This window comes from Copadichromis virginalis, linkage group LG13, assembly GCF_057382275.1.
Source record: "Copadichromis virginalis isolate Kocher_CV1m ecotype Utaka linkage group LG13, C_Virginalis_male_GT1.1, whole genome shotgun sequence".
NCBI classification, from domain to species: domain Eukaryota; kingdom Metazoa; phylum Chordata; class Actinopteri; order Cichliformes; family Cichlidae; genus Copadichromis; species Copadichromis virginalis.
Genome location: NC_140630.1, coordinates 19239266 through 19264898, shown reverse-complemented (window position 1 = coordinate 19264898; position 25633 = coordinate 19239266). Strand labels below are relative to the sequence as shown.

At 40.6% G+C, this 25633-nt stretch overlaps 2 protein-coding genes across 5 annotated transcripts in view; one reads left to right on the top strand and one right to left on the bottom strand.

The window, feature by feature from the left end:
* The window catches only part of wdfy4 (WDFY family member 4), a 38293-nt gene that overhangs the window by 262 nt on the left and 12398 nt on the right, over positions 1 to 25633 (bottom strand). For both annotated transcript variants that reach the window (XM_085477805.1, XM_085477806.1), the window contains 45 exons: positions 25556 to 25632; positions 25258 to 25476; positions 24934 to 25118; positions 24613 to 24844; positions 24095 to 24246; positions 23908 to 24019; positions 23618 to 23808; positions 23362 to 23514; positions 23205 to 23278; positions 22700 to 22858; positions 22489 to 22577; positions 22295 to 22391; positions 21998 to 22200; positions 21655 to 21821; positions 21463 to 21582; positions 21205 to 21384; positions 20961 to 21119; positions 20441 to 20567; positions 20206 to 20357; positions 19723 to 19961; positions 19523 to 19638; positions 19231 to 19422; positions 19047 to 19153; positions 16519 to 16596; positions 16205 to 16396; positions 16051 to 16120; positions 15752 to 15966; positions 13748 to 13896; positions 13548 to 13662; positions 13285 to 13370; positions 13138 to 13200; positions 9134 to 9176; positions 8846 to 8965; positions 8282 to 8405; positions 8092 to 8198; positions 6840 to 6990; positions 5434 to 5525; positions 4016 to 4225; positions 3803 to 3923; positions 2552 to 2709; positions 2261 to 2419; positions 1978 to 2157; positions 1544 to 1726; positions 956 to 1043; positions 126 to 255 (listed from right to left, as the gene is read on the bottom strand). In XM_085477805.1, the coding sequence (XP_085333931.1) occupies positions 126 to 255; positions 956 to 1043; positions 1544 to 1726; positions 1978 to 2157; positions 2261 to 2419; positions 2552 to 2709; positions 3803 to 3923; positions 4016 to 4225; positions 5434 to 5525; positions 6840 to 6990; positions 8092 to 8198; positions 8282 to 8405; positions 8846 to 8965; positions 9134 to 9176; positions 13138 to 13200; positions 13285 to 13370; positions 13548 to 13662; positions 13748 to 13896; positions 15752 to 15966; positions 16051 to 16120; positions 16205 to 16396; positions 16519 to 16596; positions 19047 to 19153; positions 19231 to 19422; positions 19523 to 19638; positions 19723 to 19961; positions 20206 to 20357; positions 20441 to 20567; positions 20961 to 21119; positions 21205 to 21384; positions 21463 to 21582; positions 21655 to 21821; positions 21998 to 22200; positions 22295 to 22391; positions 22489 to 22577; positions 22700 to 22858; positions 23205 to 23278; positions 23362 to 23514; positions 23618 to 23808; positions 23908 to 24019; positions 24095 to 24246; positions 24613 to 24844; positions 24934 to 25118; positions 25258 to 25476; positions 25556 to 25632 (6336 nt within the window). The remainder of the gene's footprint in view (positions 1 to 125; positions 256 to 955; positions 1044 to 1543; positions 1727 to 1977; positions 2158 to 2260; positions 2420 to 2551; positions 2710 to 3802; positions 3924 to 4015; positions 4226 to 5433; positions 5526 to 6839; positions 6991 to 8091; positions 8199 to 8281; positions 8406 to 8845; positions 8966 to 9133; positions 9177 to 13137; positions 13201 to 13284; positions 13371 to 13547; positions 13663 to 13747; positions 13897 to 15751; positions 15967 to 16050; positions 16121 to 16204; positions 16397 to 16518; positions 16597 to 19046; positions 19154 to 19230; positions 19423 to 19522; positions 19639 to 19722; positions 19962 to 20205; positions 20358 to 20440; positions 20568 to 20960; positions 21120 to 21204; positions 21385 to 21462; positions 21583 to 21654; positions 21822 to 21997; positions 22201 to 22294; positions 22392 to 22488; positions 22578 to 22699; positions 22859 to 23204; positions 23279 to 23361; positions 23515 to 23617; positions 23809 to 23907; positions 24020 to 24094; positions 24247 to 24612; positions 24845 to 24933; positions 25119 to 25257; positions 25477 to 25555; position 25633) is intronic.
* On the top strand, positions 9303 to 13089 carry lrrc18a (leucine rich repeat containing 18a). Of its 3 annotated transcripts, XM_085477807.1 has the most exons (4): positions 9346 to 9466; positions 10158 to 10253; positions 10400 to 10489; positions 12086 to 13089. In XM_085477807.1, exon 4 carries the CDS (start codon positions 12090 to 12092, stop codon positions 12930 to 12932), a length of 843 nt encoding a protein of 280 aa, XP_085333933.1. In that variant the 5' UTR covers positions 9346 to 9466; positions 10158 to 10253; positions 10400 to 10489; positions 12086 to 12089; the 3' UTR covers positions 12933 to 13089. The 3 variants fall into 3 exon arrangements, with proteins under 3 accessions (XP_085333935.1, XP_085333933.1, XP_085333936.1); XM_085477809.1 differs by lacking the exons at positions 9346 to 9466; positions 10158 to 10253 and adding an exon at positions 9303 to 9331; XM_085477810.1 differs by lacking the exon at positions 10158 to 10253.

The following is a 25633-nucleotide window of genomic DNA, read 5'->3' as shown; positions in this document are numbered from 1 at the left end:
ATTAAATATAAACTCATACTATTTTTCTTCGAACACAGAGATGAATAAAGTTTAAAGTACAGTAATAAACAGAAACTAAACCCCAGCTGGCATTCCTATGAGTGGGTGCTTTTTATTTACTGTACCTGGACATAGCCAGCGCTGTGATGGCTGGATTATTTTTGTAGCGCCGCTGTGACACAGCTTGACTTCTGTTCAGCTCTTGATGTAACACCAGATGTCTCTCCCAGCCTTTAGCCTGGCTGGAGTTGCTCACTGTGGATTCGTGAGAATACATTAGCATCTACTTAATAGTGAATTACAGGGCAGTTGTCCACCCCGCCTGAAATCAGAACCTCAGTGGTCCTCCCCACCCCAAAAACCAAAAAAAAAAAAATTCAGAGTGTATTAAGCATGTGTCCATCTGCAGTCAGCAGGCTGCAAAAGGGAGAAAAAGCCCTCAAATATAAATGCTTCAGTGTTACGTAAAAACTTGTCTCAATGTAATTGGAAAGCATAATACTCCTATGAGGTGACGCGAGGCTGTAACCAACGTATGCCAAATTGGATCTGGGTATTATTGCTTTCTAAATTATACACGCTCACACACGTCAGCAAAATTACTCATCAGTGTTTACTGCCTCTATGTTTAATAACTTTATAACAACATAATTCCTGCTAGCCCTAATGCTAGTGAGGGATAGGATGAACATTACAAGCTCTCATCTGGAAACCACACTGTCTAGCTCTGAGATGAGCGGTTAAAAATAATCATCTCACTTAAGAATTTATCTAATTAGATAGCAATGGTTCTTTCGTCGTCTTCTTTTTTTATTTTTTAAACACTATAAATAATGATGGTCTTTGTGTGCAGTTGCTTTTCAATTGGTTTCACAGTTTTGTTATTGTCGACCACTCTTATTCATTTTATTATGAACACAACACCTGCATGTATATCCCATCGTTCTGCCATTACCGTCTCTCTCTGTTTGGTCTTGCCCTGGGGACACAGGCTCTTCTGGAGGGGCAGGTAATTGTGTTCTGGTGTACTCTGCCCGCCATATCTGTATGAGAGACACATAACGAGTAACAAAATCATAAATATAATTCAAGATAATAACAAATACACTCATATATGCACCAACATGCATGCACATATGCACACACACACACACACACACACCGTAATAATTCTGTTTATGTGTGCGTGCTGTCCACGTGGCATGGGCACCCACTCCAAAGTGAAGCACAATTTACTGTTTGCAGCTTTGATTGCAGAAAGGCAACACATGCTTATATTAATCTTAAGCAAAAAACAGTCACACACTGCACACAACTCATATACTGTTATTAATACTTTGATGGACACCCAAGCTGGTACCAGCAAGGCTAAAACCAAAGTAATGACTGCCACAGTTGAATACTGTACAGAAACACTCCCACTGATCTATTAGGAGCTATAGAGAATTGTGATAGCATTAACAACAACAACAAAAAACATTCTACATCATACACACAACCATTATGTTATTTACCTGCATGAAAAAACTAAAACAAAACTCACCCGTATAATGCCATCCTCACAGCCTGTGATGATGACATTCCTGGAATCCCACTCGTGTCTCTGTGTAAAGCTGATGCACAGGATGTTTGACTGAGGCCCACAGGAAGTGTCAGTGCAGGTCAACAGCTGGCCCTTCATGGTCCACAGGTAGAGTTGCGGTCCAGCACATGACACAATCTCTCCCTTGGACATATTAACATAGTGTTGACGTTCAGGTGTGCAGACATACAGACAGAAAGAGGGAACAAAAGGAGAAGAACACACACAAACAGGATATTCATGCTGTTAACAGTGAGAACCCTCCCTTCCTCATGCTGCGAGATGAGTGAAAAGGAACAACGTGATGACAGTGAGCCAAAAAATTCAAAGGACAGGAGGAAAAGAGCAGGAGAGACAGAGCAGTGGAAAGAAGGGGACCCAGAAGGTGGACTTACAGTTAGATCATTGATAGCCAGTGCAGAGACGATGGTTGTGTGTCCTGCTAACTGAGTGATATAACTTAGCTCTTCCAAGTCCCACAGGATACAGGTGAGGTCATGAGAGCCGCTCACTATTATGCTGTGGACCTCAGACACAGCGAGACACACCACTGCATCCGTATGACCATATAACGGCTGTGAAGGACAGTGGGGTCAGTATTAGTGCGTGTGTGTTGCAAATAAGTTGTCAACAATACTGTTACATTTCAAGAGCATACAAACATTTGGACAGACGAACCTGTCTGAGTTTCATGTGAGTGAGTTTATCCTTAGTGACTGCCACATCCCACACACAAACGACAGTGCTGGTTCCTGCAGTGATGACGGTGGTCACATTGGGACAGGCGGCGCACAATATGTCTCCCCAGTCACATAAACTCTCACACACTGCAAACGTCTACAAGTCGACATACATAAAGTGTTTAGAATTACACTATATTATGATAAAATCTGAGCTCAAGTTTAATGAGCATCAACTTCAATCAACTAGTTATGGAAATGTGTAAAATGCATTGACATTACATAATACCTTTTCTGTGGCATGGTTTCCAAAGGCACAACTGTTGTCAGGAAATCCCCAGCTGAAGAAGCAGCACCGTAGCGGTGACAGGAGGAGCTGGTTTTTCTCCAGAACCAAGACCTCTTTTTCCAAGCACAGTATCTGACCTACCGGGCCTCTTGACAGCTCTACAGTAATATTTAGAACAGTATATATAACTTGTCAAACCCAACACAAAAATGTTATAGTCTTAAAAAAAAGAAAAGAAAAAAAGAAAGAAAGTAAAGAAAATGACCTTTTTCTATATTACGTGTACCTGTAATAAAGATAATAGCTCTTCAAAAATATCATATTAAAGAGTTTCGTATCTCAGTAAACTTGTAAAGTGTTTCATTAAAGAGAGAACAGAAAAACTGGGCAATTAAAACAGCCATCCTCATGGTTACGAGCTGAGGCTTGGTCCTAGGGGGCACCTGCATCTGGGGGTAAGGCAGTGATTGCGCTTGTAACTGACCTATTCATGCAGGAAGAGGCAAAATCATTACATCCGATTGCCAGTTCTGCTTCTATAATCCCCAGAAAGAAGCTCTGTCTGCATTCGTTCTTAGTGTTCCTCGTCCTATTCATCTCTATCTGCTTATTGATCAGATCAGACACTCTAAGATTTAATATGAAATGTAATATGCAGGAATCTCTCCCTGAGCATTCGCAGATTCATCTCCTATCCCTCAGTGGGCCTATAGGGATATTCCGATTATTAAGTAGGGCTCAGCAGCAGAGTCATCTCCATATTGTAGCTCTAACAGATAGCTTCTATCTTTCTGTAGTGTAAATTAATCTATGGGCATTCTCACTCCATTTCAATGATTCCCCTAAGATTTGGGCACATCCGGTGTATAATAACCAACATCAAATAGTAGGGAATAAAATAAAGGTGGAACAATGCAAAACAACGAAGATCACTATAATTGATTCAATTTAGTTTACTCAGCATAAAAGTGTTTAATGTGTATCATTCATGAGGCTGTATTAAGATTTGTTTTTATCTTATACCATAGTTTGAAGACTAGAATAGTTTGACAGTTTTGCCGCAATTACACCAAATATGAAACCAAGGCCTGTAGCAACAAAGCAGCTTACAATAAAGATTTTTTATTTTAAGGAAGAAAGAAAAGAAAGGAAAAGCAAAGAAGGGGGAAAAAAAGCTTTTGAGGGGCAGGAAGCCAGAAATTCTCTAAGATATGTTTCATATTCTCTGAACATCTTTGTGTTTAGGTATACCTCTGAATGGTAGCGCAGGGGTCTTTAGCTTATCCAGTTTGAAATAAAATGGAGTTGGCTGATGTGTTGATGACCCTTCTTTCTTAGAGCCACTGCGAGGCGGATGGGGCTTGATGAAGAGCTATGGGAAATACATAATACAGTAAATATACTCCAATTACACTAATTCATCGTCACATTATTATTATCATCTTTTTTTTTTTTTTTTTAAACCTGTTTGGGAACTTGTCCAAAGTTGCTGACATATCCCAAGATTGTGCTCTTGATGACAGGGTCTTTAGTGTCCTGCCAGCGTTTCTGGGGGTAAAAGTAAGGGTGGAACGTGTTCACACTTTCTATTGCAGCTTGACCTCGTTGCCGATATCCAAAAATCAGATCGATCCACAGGTGTAGGTTGGCGCTCACATAGTCACTTTCCAGTGCCTAAAGCAAACAGAGCAGGAGATTGTTGCACAAACTAAAGCCATCTAGTCACATAATATTATAAAGCTATTAAAACATGCATACAACAGTCTTTTAAAAAAAACAAAACAAAAAAAACCCAGCAGTGTTTAGCACTCGTTATTATTGTGGTCCCCAAACCATCAGTCAAACTGCTAATATGACACCAATGCACAAAACTTCTAAGACTGTACAGCCAATCAAATTATTAAGGTACCCTACAATTCCTTCCAAAAGTCAATTTAGAAGTCCAGGACAGCAAGAGACCGAACAGCTGTGTTATGAGCATATCTTCATGTTACAATTAAAGAATGATTTGGGTTGAATTAGCCAGAGATTGGTTTTGAAGAGTTAATGAGGAAAAGTGGGCATTATGACCAGCTATATCCTAGCGCCACATTTTAATAAACACGTCCTGGATGAACAGAAAGGTGGAAAAAAAGAAAAAAAGTATCATAACAAGGATATATTGTCCTGAGTTAATTTGTCTGTGGAAGAAAAAAAAAAAACTTCTAAAGTCACTAATTTTATGAGAATGGTAGGCAATAAGAGTAGTTCAGTAGATTACAGAGTGATAACCATCACATATGCCCCAGGAATGGAAAAAGGGAGGGTCATCATGTAGAAACAGAAAGAAAATGAACAGACGAGTACAATAACCCCACAGAGGGATAGATGAGGGTAAGCTGGGAAAAAAAGAAGAAGAAGAAAGATAGTGAGAATATTCAACCAATCAACAACTGGCAGAAATAATGACATTATGAAAAAGAGAGAGTCGTATGTGTTCCCCGAATCCTGTTAAATAGGCTTGTTGTCCTGTATTGTCTGTCATCTAAGCTTCAGATAAATGCCTTTTTATGCATCTTCTGTATAGGAAAACAACTGGTCATTATACTTGACTAACAGTTAGTACCACAAGAACATAACTGAACCAAACTCAGCGAGACAAAACTGCCTTCTGAGAATTTACTGAACTGACCAACATCTGTGATATGAACAACAAACTGCAACCTACACTATTACAGTGCCACACATGTAGTGAATGTATGTGCGGAGATACTTAATACAGTGAATCTTCTGTATACATCAGCCGGTAATGACTATCATTATTAGGTGTTGTGGGTAAATAAGTCAGAGTACACAACAGGCCAGGCTAGCGGTTTGGAGGGGAAAGTCTAGGTGTCACTGACCTCTCGATGGATTCTAATGAACTCCTGGGGGTCACCTTTTGCCCATGGAGGTAGCTCGACATCTCCCAGAGCTGTGCCATCTTCCATACAGCCTAAAAAGACACGCATATGCATTATTGACTACGTGAACTGTGTAGGAAAAAGAAATCAAGAGGAGCCACTGGTGACATGGGTGAAGCAGTGTTTTAATTAGTAAATACCGTTTTTGTTTGCGTGTCATTTGTGTGCAGAGACACACATATACATGCATTAACACTTGAATAATGCCATTCACAATATTGCCAACGGCTTCATGCAATTACACTGACTGACACCAACTGGCGAAAATGTGCCAAGAAACAATATACAATCAAATTGGCTTTGCAAATGTTTAAGGCCTTTCTGATTAAAAAAAAAATAAAGGGAAAAAAGTGGTATCCTCATGTGGCATACTATATATTTTTATTGCCAAATAAAGAAAGACCAACGACATGACTGTAATAGGAACAGGCCAGAGATTAATATAGCTTATTATTCTGTGCCACACCTTCATTGACGGCCAACGAACACTCCAGCAAACCACTGTGGTGTGATCTGTTATATGCTCCCTCATTACCATGAACAAATGTATGCAAAACCTAATCAGTCAATCTGTGGGATACATGTGCAGTTTCTACTGTATCGTCTTTCATTCAAATTAAGCTAATTAGTTCATCAGTTAAGCAACAAAAGAATTATAAAGAAATGATTTGATTAAATTTCACACCATTTCTTTGGATGCTTCATATCTGTTATCACTTATGCAGCTTATTATCCAGAAGCTTAGAAGAATAGTTATAGCAAATTCTGCAATATCGTTGATCACTCATATGCAAATTAACATAGAGTGCTTCAGAATCCAATCAGGACATAACTCCACATGGAGTTCCTCTCATTTGAATCATTGCTTAATCACCAACATGATGAAAATACACTGGCCATTTCATTAGATATACCTGTTCAATTGCTTATTAATGCAAATATGCAAAAAGCCAATGACATGATAGCAATTGGGTGTATGTGGGCACACAGACTGTAGTCAAACGTCACCAGAACAGGATGGGCAGCAAACAATTGTGCAGCAACTTCATGTCAATATTTGGTGTTTTCAACAAGGTCAGCACCTTGTTGAATGTATGCCATGATGAAGGCAGCACAGAAGGCAAAAGAGGTCCAACCCTTTACTAGCAAGGTACACCTGATAAAGTGACTGCTGATTGTATGTAGCATATATGACTGAGGACATACAGTACACATTCTGACCTCGCAGAAACAAAACAAACAAAACAAAAAACAAGAGACAGGGTAGGGAAGTCTGAATTAATCACTTTACATTCTTTTGTTTTCATTTACGAACATTAGGTACACAGAGGATTCAAAAAGCTGACCTAGCTGGATTTGGTTGGAGTTGATCAGGAAGTCTGGCAGGTAGAAGAACTCCGGGATCAGCTCTCTGACGTCCCCCATGTTGTCTCTTGAGGCAGACTCCCACTCTTTCTTTATACTGTAAAACATCCGCTCTGGGATATCAAACCCTCCCTGTGAGGAGAGCAGACAAAACCCTGTCAGACCCGCAGAACATCACTGAGATAAACTTTTCTTTGGGCATATTAATAAAGCAGTCTGCCTGATACAGTGCAGAGAATCATATTTTATGTTCTTTATTGTATTATGTAAGCACAGAATATTTGCTACCATTAGAAGAAAGCTTTTCATCTTTCTGTAAAATTCCATCATCTGTGATGCGAATCTCATGAGAGTGAATGTAATTTAGAGTAAAACAATTACCTCAATGAATGAAAATAGCATATATACTGGTAAACTGTGTTAGAAATGTAAATCCAGTTATGGATATTACTACACACCCATTATGTGCTTCAGAAGACAAAAAGGCTTCCTAATTCAACATCTTTATTGTTTTATTCTGACTATCAAATATGCATGCCTTTTCATTATAATCAACTGGATGCTGTGTTGTAAATTGGTAACATCTGTGGCTATTTCCACTGGCTTCTTTTGGACGCTATGTGTAATTATTTGCATACATATTAAAATGTCCTTATAATCTGTTTTTGTACCAAAAACAGCATTAAAATGGGATCTGGACAGCTGAAAATAGCTCACATTAGTTTCATATTAATAGCAAGATTACATTTAAAAAAAAATGACAATGTGATGAATGCCAGTGGGCATCGAAAGCACAGGGTTTGCAGAAAGCCCTGTGGGTTACTAAAACATACTGAACACAACTTTCCCCGTCATTTCATCTGACAAATTAAGACAAAACTTCTTTAATGATCTCATTTATGCTGTAACCTTATCAACCACAACAAATTTTGCATGTTTTCAGTCTTATGAGCCACAGCACTCCACAGCAATGACATGAACCTCTGCAAAATGGTTAATATTTCTTTTTGCTGCTAGAGTTGCTCCAATTGGTCAAATTCTGGACTTTAATAATAATGTGAAGTTATGATGCCTAACTGGCAAAAATGTGACTGCCAAATGAAAAGTCTTGAATTTTATACTTTGTGTGTCATCATCTTTAATCTAAACCACTTTTACAGACATGTCAGTAACAAGGTCTACTTTTTCCTACATGCAAATAGTATTTTGTTAAATTTCTGTTATTGGACTCACCTGTAGCGCCTGGAAGGTGTGCGAAAATGGCTCCATCCTGACAAGGAAGGATGCCACAATAATGGCTGAGGAGTAGTGGGTACAGTAGTGGCATTGTGCTGTCAGGTCTGTTAGAGAAAATCACTTTAAAGATACTAACAGTGACATGAATAAAGCAGTACAAGTAAATAAAATTGAGCCAAATGGATACCTTCACTCTCTTTGCCTTCAACTTCTTCGTATCTCTGGATAAACATCCGTTTCCTTTTCTCTGTTTGAGCTCCCATCGGCTTGGACAAATCCCGGAACGTTGCAGGATTTGACAAATCAAGAATCTGTGAAGGACACAGATAAATCATACATTTGACACATCTTTGTCCCCACCTCCCTCAAAGGATCTCGTTACATTTATTGGACCAATTTAGCTGGACTTGGTATTACTTGGGCCGACTGAAATTTCTCCAGGCTCACCGGATAGCTTGCTAAGCCAAGCTACAGAGCAGCAGGAAGGATTTGTTTCACCCTGAGAGAAATGAGTGACACCTGATGTGACATGTTGCAGTTACAGCAGGGAAGGATAAAAATGGACACAAAATGCTTTTTTAAAATTAGAATTAACAATCCCCATCTTCATTGATGCACTTTTGATTGATAGAGTAAATTGTTACAATTTAGAGCAAATCTTTTGCAGACCCGTTAGCTTCTGGTTGTGGACTCTTGAAAAACCACAGTTTGAGACAATATTTAAGACAGAGACGTCATGTGTAAGGTTTACCTCTGACTTGTAGTCAGCAATGATCCAGGGGAAAACCGGATACTGCATCAAGTCATTGTATGTCCTCCCAGCGATCGTATTCAAATGCATCAAGTACTCAAAGTTACTTATCTCCCCCTTCTAAAGGACAGACAAGAAAAAACAACAACTTAGAAACAAGTCAATTCAGAATAAAGTGGATTACATCAATGCCATTTATTCAACTTTGTTGGCTGCTCCTTCAATATTGGCAATGGATGTCTTCCCAAAACAATCTGTGAGCACAAACAACTTCGTAACATGCATTACCTGCCATTTAACAAGGGCCGTCTTTTCAACCACAGGAGTCTTTCTAAAGCACAACAAGAGAAAATACTTTGAATTAGCAACAGAAGCTGATCACTGAGCAGTGCCTATCAACACAAAGTTTTCCTGCTTGCTTTGTTGCCTAGCAACCACAGTTTAAATGTATGCACAGCAGAGTTCAGCAACAGCAGCGTAGCTGAGGTGAGTGAGCGAACTTGGAAAACAGAGTGTGTGTACACAGCTGCAGGAGCAGTTAAGGGGCTGATGTGAGCTACAGTATGTAGCATAAATAGTGAGCAGACATGTGAAGGATATAGCACATGATGAGGAAACGAGGTAATTAAGACTAGGTTCTTTGACTTGGAGCTACTTCAGCAAACTGGAATGTTTGAAAGAAGATTTGATGACTTGAAGGGCATGTTTTGACATGTGGCACCATTTTTCCCTAACGGAAGTTGATGATTACTTGGACAACAGGGGCACCATCATCTTGTGAAATTCCTGTTTCCCAGCAATGAGAAACAACGGTTAATATCTAACTTGGTGTCAGCTGTTTTTACTTTATTTAGGTATTGTATTGTTGTATAGTTATTTTTTATAACTGACTGGGAAATATCAATGCTGACAGGTCAATTTGTCCTGTTTAGGTTCTGATTCCACTCTTTGCGAGAAGGAAACAAAAAAGTCACAAAAAGTAACAACTGTTTAAAGTCTTTTAGCTGTTCACTGCTAAATGTCAGCTTATTTCCAGACAGATCCATATCAGGTGATACTGATGTTTGAACAGACATGCTGAATTTGCCCCATTTCTTCAGGCACTACAATAAAAGCTGCTTTTTAAGAAACTAAACCAGTTTGCTTATCTCTAATTACAAGAAAGTGTGTGACTGGCTTGAGAAAATAGATACTTAATAACAGTGTGACTAAACATTTTATTCAGTATTATACTCCTGCCTAAATGTGCTTAATCTAAATAAGGAAAGTGATCAACTGCTCCTGAAATCTCCTCTCTTCCTCTGTGGACTAGTAACAGGGCAATAAAGTCCAGGCGCCAAGCAGCCCAGTTGCTAAGTAACGTTATAAAACAAGAAGAACCTCAACTATCCCCGTTCAGATCAGGAAGGCAAGGAAAATTTTGATATAGAAGAATGGTCTTTCCTTGTCATTTAATCACAAAAACTTTCACATACCAACCAAATTGTACTGATCATTGTAAATGTACTTTGAAGGTGTTGCATCTCAATAAAACGTGTTTTGTTTTTTGCACAGAAGTGAGAGACTGTGAGATGAGCAACCAGTTCACAGAAGCTTAAGGAATGCTCTTCACTTGATTAACAACAATCCAAAGGGAAAAATATGGTAAGTGCCTGCCTTCATCCATTTTGATAATAAGTGGTACAAGTCCAAGCTCTAAAGCTATCCTTACAAATAACCTACTGTTGTCTAAATTTAGAACTTAAAAGAGAAATCTTATATAGCCACACAGGTCAGAAACAAGTGATGATCATGAAGCAAGACAACAACAACAAACTTAGACTAACACTAACACAGAAAACACTATTTTAGTTAAAGTTGTTATACTTAAAACATTTCAATAAAAGTCAGACAACTAGAATTATATGTTAGCATTAGCATGGTATGTATACGTTATTTATGTTTTGACATTATACACCCTTAAAATTATAAACTGTAAACTGTTAGACAAATACCTTTATTTATACAGGTGGCCCCATTGAGACTCAATGTCTCATTTACAAGTGAGACCTATGATCAATATGATGTACTGCCATGCTTTTTTTGTTGTTAAATTGTAAGTACTGTAAGGATTAGTTGCTTCTTGTTGTCCGTCCTTTCATTTGGCTTGGCAATTAAAGGCATATTGCACCTAAAACAAACTGCGGATGAAAGTCTTAAAAGTACAGTACAGACAGAAACTCAAAGATGAAATAAGGATGCACGTGGGAAATGAGTTCAAATGATCAAGAGCCTCTTAAAGTGTGTCCGTTTCGAACGCCAATAACTCCTGACCAAATATTTTGTAAAACTGCACTAAATCAATCATTGCATTTGGCTCAGTACGTGTTATCTAATTGCAGGCAATAATTTCATGCAATAGTTTTCTATAGGAGTTATAATGGGAACAAGCACCAGTGGATAACCTCTCTCATCCTGAGGATGATGAATGAGGCGAGAGAGGGCCTTGGGGTGTAACACAGACACAAACAGACACACACCTTGCTCTTTTAGACAGGGAGGGGAGAAGAGCGAAGCCCTCATTACACTCCCAACACTCACCAACTATCATTTATCAAAGTCCTGATTTGATTCTTTGCACACACACACACACACACACACACACACACACACACACACACACACACACACACACACACACACACACCCATGTCTGTCAACACACCTGCATGGCAATATGTCACACGCACACACTTTTCTTGCCTGAGAAGAGCCAAGCAACGCAATCCACTGAATGGTGAGGGAGCATCAGCACTCATTTGTTTTTGCTGTATTACCCAGTGTCGCCTCTCTCCTATTGTTCCCCAGCATTAGCCTTAATTAGAGAGTCATGCTCTTAAATACCCCCATGGGCAACACTGGGTGAGCACGCACTAGTGCAGTCACAACACTGCGATACATGCACACTCATGGAGACACACACGCTGTTCGAGCTCTCATTCCTCAGAGAGCATGCTTTCCCCACCGCCCGAGGCCTACATAAGCCCGTGTATTTGAATAAATCACATCAGCCTCACACAACGCACACACACGCTCACATCTTTACGCATAAACTCACAACCCTTTTGTTTGCTAGAGTACTGTGTGGTGGTGTAGATTAGATAAATTATTGTAAATTGGTCTCTTGGTGAAATAATCTCAAAAGGGAGGCCAAGTTGAAATTTTAAACCGAGTTGTTCAGTAATTCTCTGTGCATTGCAGTACCATGCCCAAGAGAAAGGAAGCAAAAGGAACAAAGGTGACCCTCAAAACTGCAAAGAAGGCTATACGCACAACCCCAGATGGACGGCGTAGACTCGTTCTTAGCAACATGGGAATAACCATATTCCCAAAGTGCCTCTTCAAGATAACCTTTGTGGACGAGTTGGACTTGAGCCGCAACCTCATAGAGAAACTCCCAGAAAACTTTGGGGACTTGTCATCACTCAGATGGCTGGATCTACACAGTAACAAGCTAGTGTCTGTGCCCGAGTCCATTGGCAACCATAGGGGACTTACACACCTAAACCTCTCCAACAACTGCTTAACCTTTTCAGGTTTACCCTCCACCCTGGGCTCCCTGACTAATCTGAAGAGTCTCAATCTAGGAATGAATCAGCTTGATGACCTGCCTCTCACTTTGGTGGCCTTGGAAAATCTTCAAGAATTGGGCCTGTTTGATAATCTCTTTAAAAAGTTACCACAATTTCTGCAAGGCCTACGCAACCTCACCAAGGTGAATGTGAAACGAAATCCTCTATCATACCATCAAAGGAAAGATGAGACATTACTGAAGGGAAAGTCAGAGCATAAGGAGGATGTGTATCTGGTCCATGAGAGCAGCTTGTGTAGGACCTGCCTTAAAAGGTGTAAAGCAGAGAGGGAAAAGCTTATTAAAGGAGGTGCGGAAGGGAGAAGGGGAAGGGAAGCAGAAGGAGTAGATAGTTGCATGTCTGAAAAGAAAAAGAAAAGCGCATTTCCTGGCCTGGTGACACCAAACTCAGTGGCTACAGTCAATCAGGATTTGTGGAGACTACGAGAAAAGCTTGAATGTGTGCAAGTCAAATGACCAGCAGGTCTCCTGATGTCAACTTATCAAAAAACAAAACAGCAGGAAAGGATGGAATGATAGGTCAGTCACACAGCATTTAATAGGCGTGTGCATTATATCAAGCTGTGACTATTTTTGTAAGCTTAATGTTTCTACTGATGATTAAAAAGAAATTTGTTGAAATATTGCCTATGGGTGGTTCTAAGAAACGCATGACACTTACTTGGCATTAGCAATGACCTCAGCAACTCCTCTGCCCTTTAAGGCTGGCACTACTCTGCTCAACCTGTAGGGAGAAAAAGACCAAAGACAAAGATCAGAATGCTGAAAATAAATCTTTCTTATTATCCAGTATATATAAATATGTTACCTTTTATAAGCAGAGACATGGTCTTTATTCAGGAATACCAGGAAGGCTGAGTGACCGTTTTTCATGAAGATCTCAATAGCATCATCCTTACAGTTACAGAGAGAGGGACAGTAGCCTTTTTAAAGTGCATATTTTCCCCCACTTTAAACAGAAATTCTATCAGATTCGCTTTTCCACAAAGATAAGAGCAAATAAAATGTGTGTAAGAAGAGGAAGTTTAAGATCAAATGTGATTGATATCTGTAGGTGTATGGGTGTCTGACCTCTAAAAGGAAACGCATGAAGTGTGCCTCCTTGATATCTTCATACAGCCAGCATTTGCAACTGGCTGCTGGCAGGTCTTTATTTAGCATGGTAGAAATAAAGGAATCCCTCACACTGGCAGAAAGAGACACACAGGATGATGAATGACCGACAAGTGAAGATCCATGGTGTGCAGAACTGTAAACATGCACAGTTATACCTGCTGGGGTGGTGCTTCCTGCAACAAACATCTCCAGCAGGGCTGAGGGTGAATCCCTCACACAAGAGCAGGCTCTCCTGCCCAAACAGCAGCAAACCCTCTGTGATTCTGAGGCCGCTCACCATCACAACACATATCTTAGAGATTACCTACAGCAAGAGAGAAAGAGTTCTTGCATTAATGTTCATACTGCTGTTATTGTGTAAAGTACTTTACAGTGTTTGTATTGTGATTGTAAGCCCAACATAGGACAATTGTTGAAAATTAGCAACAGCTATAAACGTATGTGCGTTACATCAGTGTCATGTTTTGTACTTGGACTATGTTAAATTGCACTGTCCCATTTAAATAAATAAAAATGAAATAAAAATGAAATTAACTTGTTCTTTTGAACTTTCATGCCAGTAAAATCCTTTCAAACTGAATTTCATTGAGCATAGAGTAGGAGATATACATTAAACCCCATGTGAGGAGCACAATCCACATCAGCGCCCATCTCGCTCAATCTCTAAGGACATGACATGGCAGCAACACAGGCACTTCAGGCCTTATTTGATTGATCATTTTAATCACATATTTTAATCATTATTAAAAAGACACAGTTGAACACTTCATTATCTGAACTGATTGATGGGGTTTAGCAGGCCCGGCCCCCTTTTTTCCAGCAGTGTGTGTTCCATCCAGTGCCAAAGTGAACCCACATGCTGCTTTCAGTACTGGTTGTAGCTAATGCTAACTGCATTGTGATAATGCGTGGATAATTCTATTGTCTCCCCTCATTTCACCACGAGTGCATGCACCTGGCTGTCTCCATGTGTTGGCCCCTTCTGCAGGCCCTCTGAGACATAGCGCCCAAAAACCATATGGGGCCCTTACACACCCGCAGGCTCCTCACAATTTATACTAATCAAATCAGACTCCTTACCCCCAGACACACACACACACACACACACACACGTGGAGGAGAAGGCCCTGCCTGGCCATTATTAGGAGAATTAATCACTGCCACACACACAATAGAAAACCTGATAAGTGATCAGAACCTCTTGTCTGAATGCACACACAGGGATACGCTATGAATAATATCACTTAAGTGTTTAAGAAGAGTCAAGGTGAGTGAGTCTTAGCGACATGGTAGAGAAATCTTGCACTGAGTTATATCATGTTCAGATTGTGAAGCAGTTTCCAACAGTGAAAGCAAACTGGCACCCAGCCTACTGTCTCCAACAATGACTATATTTCAGAAAAAAATAGTTAAATTTATTGTTATCAAAGATTAAATACATAACAATAAACTTGTTTCCTTATCTCCTTACTGTGCGCTGGACAGATACGCATTATCAGTCTGAGAGCGATTTAGCTGATGATGGGAAGAAGGAGAGAAAAGGAGGACTTTTATTGACTAAGAGCCTTAATGTCAGACCATTGATTTCTCCCCACACACATTATTGTCATAATCACACTATTGGCGCTGGCAAGCTAATTATGAGTGGGTCTCCCTTTGTGTGTTACTGCATGTGTGTGTGTTAAGTCTGTGCATGTGTGTGCATTTTTCAGAGCTAATGACTGTGTTCATTTGACAGGAAGCTCAGCAGGACTCATGCACTCAACCACTGCAAGACAACAGGACACACTTGCACACATCACACACTTACTAAGCGGATGTAAGACAGCTTGCATCACCTCCTACTGTTTTTATTAATACTTCTGTCAGAAACATTAAAAGCCGCGGCTGGTTGCCGGAGCGATGAGAGTCCCTGTCAACATGTGCACTGGTTTCTAACTCACTGTAAGAATGAGAAGAGCTGTGCTGGGCCTCAACATTAAAACATTATACTAATGAGGAAAGATGAAATTCTGATAGCAGCACTGGGCAATTGGAATCCCTTAGTCTACATCAGATAATTATGATTGTGAATATTAGTAGGGTGGGAAGCAGTTGTGCTTCTTTTTAGGACCATGTTTGCAGCCCAGCATACCAACACACACTCCAACCCAAAGTACCTCCTCTCCTGGGAGCAGCTCCTGCAGGATGACACGTATGTCCGGGCAGTCTTGCGTGAGGGAGCAGGGCACAGGAGCTAAAGGGTCGGGTAGATCCTCGGTGATAACAGGTGTGTCTTTCAGTGCAGGGAAAAAAGTCAGTCGATCACATAAATGTCCTCCATCCTCTTCCTCGTCTTTAACCTCAGCAGCAACTTCACACAAGAGCTTAGGCTCTGTTAGAATGAAAATACATTTCCCCACTGAGCATAATGAGTCAATACAAAAAAATAAATTAAACAATCAGGTATCATCTTTACCCGCGTCACTTTCTGATCTGTTTTTGCCAACTTCGGACATGTCGGGCCTTATACCCAGCATTCCTAGCGCCTGTTGTAAAAACATATGACATTGTAACAGGTTAGACTGTGCACTATCTGAACATCAAATGTGTTTCACACAAAAGTGTTATACCCGTTTGGACTGTCTCAGAGTCTTTCTGCGAATACGTGATCTCGTTCGATTGCGTCCTTCAGCAGCGTCTTGCACCCAATCTTGGCTCAACAGCACTCCTGGGCCAGGTCCGAAAACGGCTCTTTCCCTCAGCAGCTCGGCCTCCAGTTTCAGCCACGTGAAGCTCAAATGCTCCCACTCAGAGGCACGTACCTGCGAAACGAAGCAGAATAGTGGGGGGGTGAAGAGCCACAGAGGTAAACAGCATTAGACCCGCTTTTAAATTTGTAATAAAATACACTGCAGCGTATTCATGTTAAAAATTTCCATCAAACCTGTAAGTGGTTTGCCCTCATTTTTTCCAACACTTTGTAGCCTCTCTGTCGATGCGATTCCATGTTGGACAAAAACTCCTGCAAAGCAACAAGAGTAACCTGATGGGTGCAAATGAAAAGAGGGGCAGCACAATCACTCTTCCCCCAGCTCATATCGTACAAACACACACAGTACACATCATGTTCACATAAATTGTATATGCATAATAGTATTGTTGTTTCTTCATGCAATTACAATGCATTCATACAATTACATCTGCTCTAAATTGCATTCACTGGGCAAAATAAGCTAGTGGCTACAGTCTTACAATAACCCTGTCTGGAAATGTAATCATTTGTTGGTATTATCTAATTAACATAAACATTAATATTGCTGAGCCACACCACCGTAAAGGGCAAGGTAAGTGTGTGTCTATGCTTTTATATTGTGCGAGTCAGAGTTTATGCGTCGATTAAAAGAGGATAGAAATGAAAAATGAGGGAAAAAAATAAAACAAAGCCGTGTTGACACTGCAGGATGCTCATGTTCAGCAGACACACTGGGATCATATTCTGACTGTTAACTGCTTCATTAAGCCCATCATCACAGCAGTGCTCGCTGAGAGACTAGTGAAACAACATGTGTCCATCCTCACAGCTGACCCAGGAAAGCCGTTTAATTGACTGAATGAAAATGCGGTAAGTCTTTATATAGAGTCTTATTTACAGATACTAATTCTATTTTGTGAACTATAAACCCACGAACAGAATAATTGATTTCAAGTAGAATAAAAGGAAAAACAACTAGTTCTGCATTACAAGAGATGCAGGAAATAGGAAGAAGAATTCGGGGGGGGGAGAATAAAAGTGAAACCCAAAAATGTTCCAAACTTTGACAAGCTCGCCAGAGAATGAAAAGTGTTTCTCTAAATGACTGACTGCCTATTCAAATGAGAAGTTGTAGGGAAAAAGAAATAAAGGGGTAATCTGAGGGGAGATTATAGAAATATTACAGACAGAAAAGAGTGTAATAATGAAGTTTGCAAGCTAGAGCCATGTTGTGACAGATAAACAGCAAGTCGGCGTCATCATCTCCTAATTTCATTCCTTCATTTTGACAAACATAAGTAATATATAGCATTAATTACCCCATTTAGCAGATAGGAACCTCATTGGCTTTTTAAATGCTGCATTAAATACATAACTCATCTCTTCCCTCTGCAATTAACATCAGAACATCACACTCATTTCCATTTTAATGACTTCCCAACAATACGCCACCTTTGATGATAAGGCAACATAATGTCAACTTCATTCTGGGCTGGCAGTGAATGTGTAATGAACTTAACGTGATCATTAGTGCTGTTAATTATCTTTCTAATATGAGGACACAGATATGATTATGGAAACTGCATTCGGTGATGAAATAAATCTCTGGAAGGATTGCACTGAAGCTTGACTGAGGACACAGTCTGCCTATCAGTCTCTATATTCTCATTCATTACCTACAGTGGGCTTTAAAACTCTTTTTTGTTCAACAAATGTACATTTCTGAGCCCAAGAAACTATGCTCAGTGCTCTATGCAACCATGGATCCTGTGTCTGAAAAGAGACTCCCCATAAGCTCGTCACATGCCAAACAAAGGTCATAAGTTGATGATCCAGAAATTAATTAATGACTCACTTGTTTCTTCATGAGGAAGGATGGGGGAAAAAAAAAAAAAAAAAAAAAAAAGGAGCTGACTGGCTGACCGTAGCTGATGATTCCATTTTTTTTCCTGAGCACTCAGTGCATGCTGCAACCTATTTTGAGCAAAGTGGTGCAACTCACTGCAGAGAGGGAAAAAAAAAAAAAAAAAAAAAAAAATTCTCCTCCCTCTTCTTTCCTGCATCTCAGATGGAAAAACAATTCATCACCCTCTCTGATAGCCTGTCAAAGACTGATATGATAAAGAATAACATCAAATGAATAATGTTTTCATCAGATTGGTACCACTATAATTGCCAACCCGATTTCTGTGGGCAAGAGACGTGCGCAAGAACACACACACTTTAAGGGTGTGAGACAGACACACAGACGCGGTAATTTCATGCCTGTGTGCCTGAGTAATATGTCCCTGCTCCCTGCTCCAGATGGCTCGACGTCTTAAGCGTTGTGGGGGAACTAATGATGTGGGCCACGTGTTTTTCGGGGGGAAAAAAACAACAATAAACGCGTCTTTAACCTTCAGCTGCAAACAGTGTGTTGTAGTGAGTGTTCCCATGGATTGGCCTAACAGATATCAATTACAATGCCCACTCAGGGGCAATCAGCTGTGATAATCCAAATCTATTTAAAGAAATAATCAAACACCCCCACAGGGCTGGATGGCCCACAGCACAAGGATAGTGGTGACTTTGGGATGAGTGTTTGGCACAGAGCTCTAGGATGCAGAGACACATGGGAAAGGTAACAACCCCACAATCCTCACAGGGGGCAACAGTCACAGAGCTTGGGCCTGCTCTGTGCAGAAGAACCAAATACTGAGACAACGTAAGTGCACAATTACCTCTACAGTTACTGACTCTGGAACTGATTTTCCCAAAGCTGAGCGAAGAGCACTGCTGATGTCAAACTTCTTCTGAGAGCTGCTGGCCACTTTCTTATTCTGATACTCTGAAAGAAAGTCAGGGTTTAGATGTCAGTATCATGGCACTAATGGTCAGGCATTACCTCCCATGGCAGGAACTAACCTGTGTGTAGAAGCCAGGCTTTGCGTGCCATCTCCTCCCAAAGAGGACTAATGTCAGTCATGCTGACAGGCTCTGTCTGCACTTTGTGGCTCGCTGAGATCTCTATCTTATAGGTTTCTTCAAGCATGCGTTGCCTCTCCAATATGACCTTTGACCAGCAGGCCTCCACTAAGGACACTAGCTGGCTCTCATCTGGAACACACAAGCACCAAATTGTTCTGAGTGACCTGGTGGACTTAAAATTGACAAAATGTCAGACTAAAGTGGTAAAAGTAAAGGAAAATTCATATACCTGTCAAACCATCTCCTCCATTGCTGAGGGATCTGGATTGCTTAGTTTTGGCAAGAGACAGGCTGGATGAACTTCTGCTCCGTTTTTGTGCCACACACCCAAAACCTTCAGGATAGCTACAAAAATGTGAGAGTGTGAATTACCAGTGAATCAGGTTTCACTGTGTGCGCACTTGTGTGTGGGTTTTGTTTTTCTGTTACCTGCCAGAACGTATCAGTAACAAACAGTGAAGAAGGCAAGTAACAAAGTTGGCATTTCCATTGTAAGTTGCCATTACAACATCCCAGCGTTCCATTAAGGTCTGCAATGCCTTGATGACCACTTCCTTTTCTTCTTGGGAATGTCGCGGTTGAGACAAGAAGTAAAGGAGGACTTTATTGGTGCATGAGTAGAGGTCAGACACAATCTTCTCTTTTTGACTTTGGCCTTTCTCTAGAGCCTAGAAGAATACAGCAGTGCATTTATCATCAGTTAAAATAAAACCGAAACAAAATGAGTCATTTGCGCACTGTGGGCAGATGTTGCACCATCATAATTTAAAGTTCCCACTGATTATAAAATTGTCTCCAAATTAACAATTTATAGAGCAGCTTTGCAAGTTTTGTTAATTTAATATGTACACTTTTTAGAGGAAACATTCACATACCATTACATGCATGTTTGTGTATGTGCATTTGTCTCACCACCACAATCTGATCTGCGAGGAAGTTGAGCAAAATCTCACAGTCTGCCAAATAAGTTCCGATGTAAAGTTTCAATAGCAAAGTCTGACTGAAAAGCACCACATTCTCCATCAGTGTAACCATCCGTCCTTCAGGCCTCTCGCTACTGGAGTCTGGGAAATTAAAATAAAAAAAGTAAACACACTTTTGTGTACAGAATTCAAGTATTCGTATAAAGCATGGATTGTAATTCTACCTTGTGAACTCAGATGAGTGTTGTTGTCTTCCTCATCGCTGAGCATGTAGATGATATTTATGACCAGCTCCAGCAACTCACTCTGAAAACTCTGGCTCTGTTCAAATGATGCACCATCAGGGGAAAACTGCAACATTTAAGTAGTTAAGTGGTTAGAAATTAATGAGACAACATGTTGATAGGTAAAAGTTTTCTCTTTTAATTTGATGTTTGTTGCCATCAGCATCTGCACTTGCAGTGTCTAGCTGAAAACGTGTAGAACTCTGCACTGCTTGCCCTCTTTGTGCTTTGCCCTCCTAGTGGTGAATAATTTAATTGAGAATAGCTTGACTATGCTTGTTTTAGTAACCGAGTATAGAGTGGCACCTTCTGGACAAATGAGAGTTTTACAGTATTAGTGTAAAATAAAGAGGCCTCTTCAATGGAAATATATTTTTGTTTGTGATAAGGACATGTTGTCTATGTTTGATATATTTTATGCCGAAACATTACACAATAACTTGTACTCATGTAAATTCACCTCCAGTAGCAGAACAAAAGGATGAGCGTTGGTGTTGGCAGACACATTGAGAAGACTGTCCATAAGAAGAATACGGATGAAATCAAGGACTGGTTTCTGGGTTTGATGACTCTTGACTGTATCCTCGCCTTCACTCACTATGTTGCACTTCCTGGCCCCCTGAAAGACATGAGAAAATGAGTGAATAAGACCAGAGAGAGGAGAACTGCTAAAGAATTTTGTGGAACTAGAACACCACACAGACCTCTGAAATATCCAGAGGGAAAACAACGCCAGCGAGCGCGTGCAGGAATGTGGGTGATGCCCACAGTGGGTCTCTTGGCCGGAGGTTATGAATGAGACAAAGAAACTGCATCACGCTTGCTGGAAGCTGTGACTCCCATGATGTATCAGTGACTGACTTGCACTTCGATGGCGAAAAGGGCTGTAAGAACAAAAGCAAAGTTATTAAACATGATCCATTTCTGGTGAAAAACTGAAGTGCTATGCTTATTTATATTACCTGAGTGACAACAACTTTGACCAATTCCACCATTATTAAACCAGCTTCAACACAGAGGGGCTGGGCAGGAGTCTCCACTTGGTTGTCAATAAGTGGCTGCAGGATATCATCCAAACAAACCTACAGTATATCATAAATTATGACCAAGACAGATTACTACATTTAAAAATAAATAAACAACAAATTACCCACATTTCCCTTTGCAGTGTGACTGGTCTTCTTCCCCTGGAGCAGAGCAGCCAGAGCTTCATACACGTGAGGTAGATGAGACTGTTTGATCAGCAACTCCCGCAGTACATCAAAACCAGAACACGTGGTACTGACGCACTCGTGAGACCAAGAATTGGCTTGAAGATTGTCTGGCAGCATGGCAAAAAATTACTGATATTAGTTGGTTTTAGGTGAAATACTTATATGTGTAAAATTAATAAGTAACGTTCTCTATAAAAACTGCTGTTTAGTGTGGTTGTATTAGTACTTAAAAGCAATCAAACTTCTAATTAAACAAGTAAATATAATGTTAAACTTTATGTACCCATGACAGCAAAGGGTTCTTCCATGCCCCCAATGAGTGTTCCTGGAAGAACTCCCTCTCTGAAGCTTCTCTGCTGGCTTGGACTTGACAGAAAGTGTGTGAGGAGAATGAGACCCAGTTTAAATGTGGAAGGATGAAGGTGTGGCTGAAGGAAGAACAGGAACCAATCACTGCCCAAGGCATCAAATACGACCTTCTGTTGACTAGCAGGGGGTAAAAAAATTTTCAAGGTTAAGCAAGAAAATGGATAAATTCTTTATGCTCAGAATTTGGATAGCTAAAAGGTAACAGACTCACTCTTTGTTTAAAAAGTTGTCTGGCTCAAGGATTTCGCAAAGCAAAAGCAGCATCTGGTTGCGGATCCAGATGAGGCTGGCTGGGCCGGTACTCTGAGCTGCAGCACAGGGGAGACAGGCCTGGCTCAGTACAAGTAACAACTTGAGTTAAACATGACACACTATGAGATACGGTTTTGGTTTTTTGTGCTGTACCTGGCACATCTTGTGAAACATCAGATATTTCACCGCTTTCAGGTGCATTACTGGAAGGAGGAAGAGTGTAGACCAGGAAAAGCCCAAGTCTAATCAAATAAAAGGAATCCAGAGAAAGTATGAGCCCTTACCAACCATAATGAGATAACATACTTTTTTAAAAATGTAACAAAAGGACAGTTGTTGTTGACAGTGCGTTCCCTGTCTATACCTGCTTATGTCAGTGGCGGTCAAGTAAACCTTAAGGAGAGATGTGATGACACGAGAAATAATCACAACCTTCTGAATGGTCACAGCAGGGTCACACAACTCAAATAGCAGCTTTGGTAACATGTCCACGCTGTGGATGACTGCTGCATTCCCGTTGTCACTGTTGAGGATACAGTGAAGGAAAGGCAAACAGTATTAATATCAATCGCAATCTGTTCCCACAGACAGAAAATCTAATACAGCAATCCACTCAAACATTCAGTCTTCTCTTCAGCCTCTGTCGCTGATTCTGTTGAACATTCCCTTGACTTTCTGTCATACAGTTCCAGGATATCGATGGGAAGCCGTTATAAATGTTGACAGAACAACCGATAAAGTCTGTCATCAATTCTGAACAAAAGCCTCTTTTGTGCCCCGTACCTTGTCAATCATCTGAGTTAATAATAAATTAGCTACTACATATGTAGACACTGGTCGGGTTACACGTTGATAACAGTGGAAATTACCCTGAGGAATTCAGGATTTCAGCAAAGTAGTTCAGAACTGAAAGATGCAGACTGTCTGGAGTATTCTGCCACACCTGAAAAACAGAGAGACATTAAGATTCTCACTAGCCTTCAAAAATAAAATAAAACAATAACAGGGTAAAATTTGGATACCCACATCTAGGTCACACAGCAGAGCTTGGAAAGCAGGTGTTTTCTGTAGGCAACCAGATCCATAGCCCGGCTCAAATGAATTTGTGAGATGCAGAACCAACTGAAAGGTTCGGTGGCTGACCAGACTGCTCTTCATCTTCAGCAGGAAAGCTAGCAGCTACAAGGACACACATAAAAAGAGATAACAACTGTAAACAGCAGATATTTATGTCTTTTAATGAATCAACTGTGCTACTCCAGCACATGAAGATCTCACAGACCTTGTATCCATTTATGCGGTTCATTTCCTGCTGCATGGCAGAGTTGGTCTCCAAAACAGAATGAAGGACTTTAACTGCTGCATACAAAGAGCTATCATCTGGTGCCATTGCAACCAGACTGAGAACAACAGCAGGTCCACCGACGTACAGAAAACCATTAGATGCAGAACTAGGGGTGAACGTACGCACACCTAGAAGGAAGTAGTCAAACGTAAAACAATAAATGAATAAATGAATAAATAAAGTGTCAGTAATAGGGAACAACAGTTTCAGGACAATATTTGAATTACCAAAATGTCCAACCAGCGCTGCTCCTATGGTACGAGCTGTACCACTCAGGTGTTGGCTGATGTTTTGAGCAAGGAACACAGGGGTGGACTGATCGCGACATGTTATCCCCATCTGCAATTAGACACATGGATTACTACAATCTATTAAAACAACAAACAATTAGTTTCAACAAAAGGCTCACCTTACCTCTTTAGCAATCAGCCTGCAATCCACCTCGTTGTAATCCTCTCTGATCTGAACAACAGTTGTTAATGTGGAAACTGCTGGGTTAATGCCAAATGAGATCCTCTCCTCAGGAACAAGTCTGAGAGGGAGAGAGTCATGATCTCGATCATGGCCTGGACACAAGCAGAGAGGTAAATACAGACCGGTGAAGTATATCAAGTCCAGCGAGTGAAGCTAAACAATGCACAATGGATGGATTCACATAATGGATCACAATAAACTGTCAAATTCTGTATATTAAGAAAAACTACTTGTGCAATTACATGCAACTGATGTAATAATTTAAAATAATCTACCATGATGTTTTTTTTGAATGAGAACTGTTATGACACTATTAAACTTGTACTTAATTGTAGGTTCACATGATGAAAACTCATGACAAAAGACAAAATCAGACTAAACCTAAAGTGCCCATTTAGGATGACTCACTAAAAGTGAACAAATTAGAGATGTGTGAAATTAGTGCAACGCTGACTCACTTGTGTTTCGCAAAGCCAGAAAATTGCCAAGGTATGCGGTGCCTTGTGTGTATATAGCACCCACTGCCTCAGAGCTCAAAGCCTCTTCGAAAAGGTAAGACGGACCCACTCGCCACACTACAGCAGCATATTCCTTCCAGAGAGGAGGTGTCCCCATTACTCCATATACATCAATCACAGCTGAGGGGTCCATGGAGACATGCTGACCAGGGAATGGCTGAATATACTTCATCTGACAGGAAATGGACACATGAATGAACACATGAATGCTACAGTAAGACTTTGAATCAGTGCAGCTCCTCTCTCCTCTCAGCAGCATACCTTTCCTGTCCCCACTGCTTTGCCATTGAAGTAGGCCGAGGTCACACAGCTCTTCTTCAAGTCTTTGGCCATGACCACAGCCAGATGGTGCCACTGACCTGGGACCAGCATACTGGAGCAACGGAACCTCAGCGACGTAGGCAAAGATGTGGGACTGCTTACTTCAGCTTCCGGCTCCATCATATCTGTTGAAAAACATGGAGGATAATGGTCTCTGTAGTTTAAACACCTCACTGCAAAAACACTGATGTTTTTAACTAAAAATTAATTAAAATTCAAAACAAATTCTGCTAAGTTCATACCAAGAACAAACAGTACTCTCACCTAGATATGTTAATGCTTCCTCCTCTGTAGATATTACCAGACAGCCGTCATAGGCTGAGAAGGAGATGGACAAACAGATGTACTGTTGTTCAGTGCGGGACATGTGGCGAACCACAGACAGTAAGCGGATTGGGTGGGAATCGCAGGCTGAACTGAACCTGTTGATCTGGAACCAGCAGGTAAATGAAAGACCAGCTGTAGGTGGAAAACTTCTGCAGTCTGAAATATGAGAGGGAACTGATTAAACAGTTATTCAGAATCATGCACAAATCTGCAATAATAAAGTATGGGGACTTGCCTCCTCCAATTCCACCTGTTGAGACTGAATCAGCAGTCACGCCTTTCACTGTGGCCAGAGAGGGGAGGAAAAGACAGC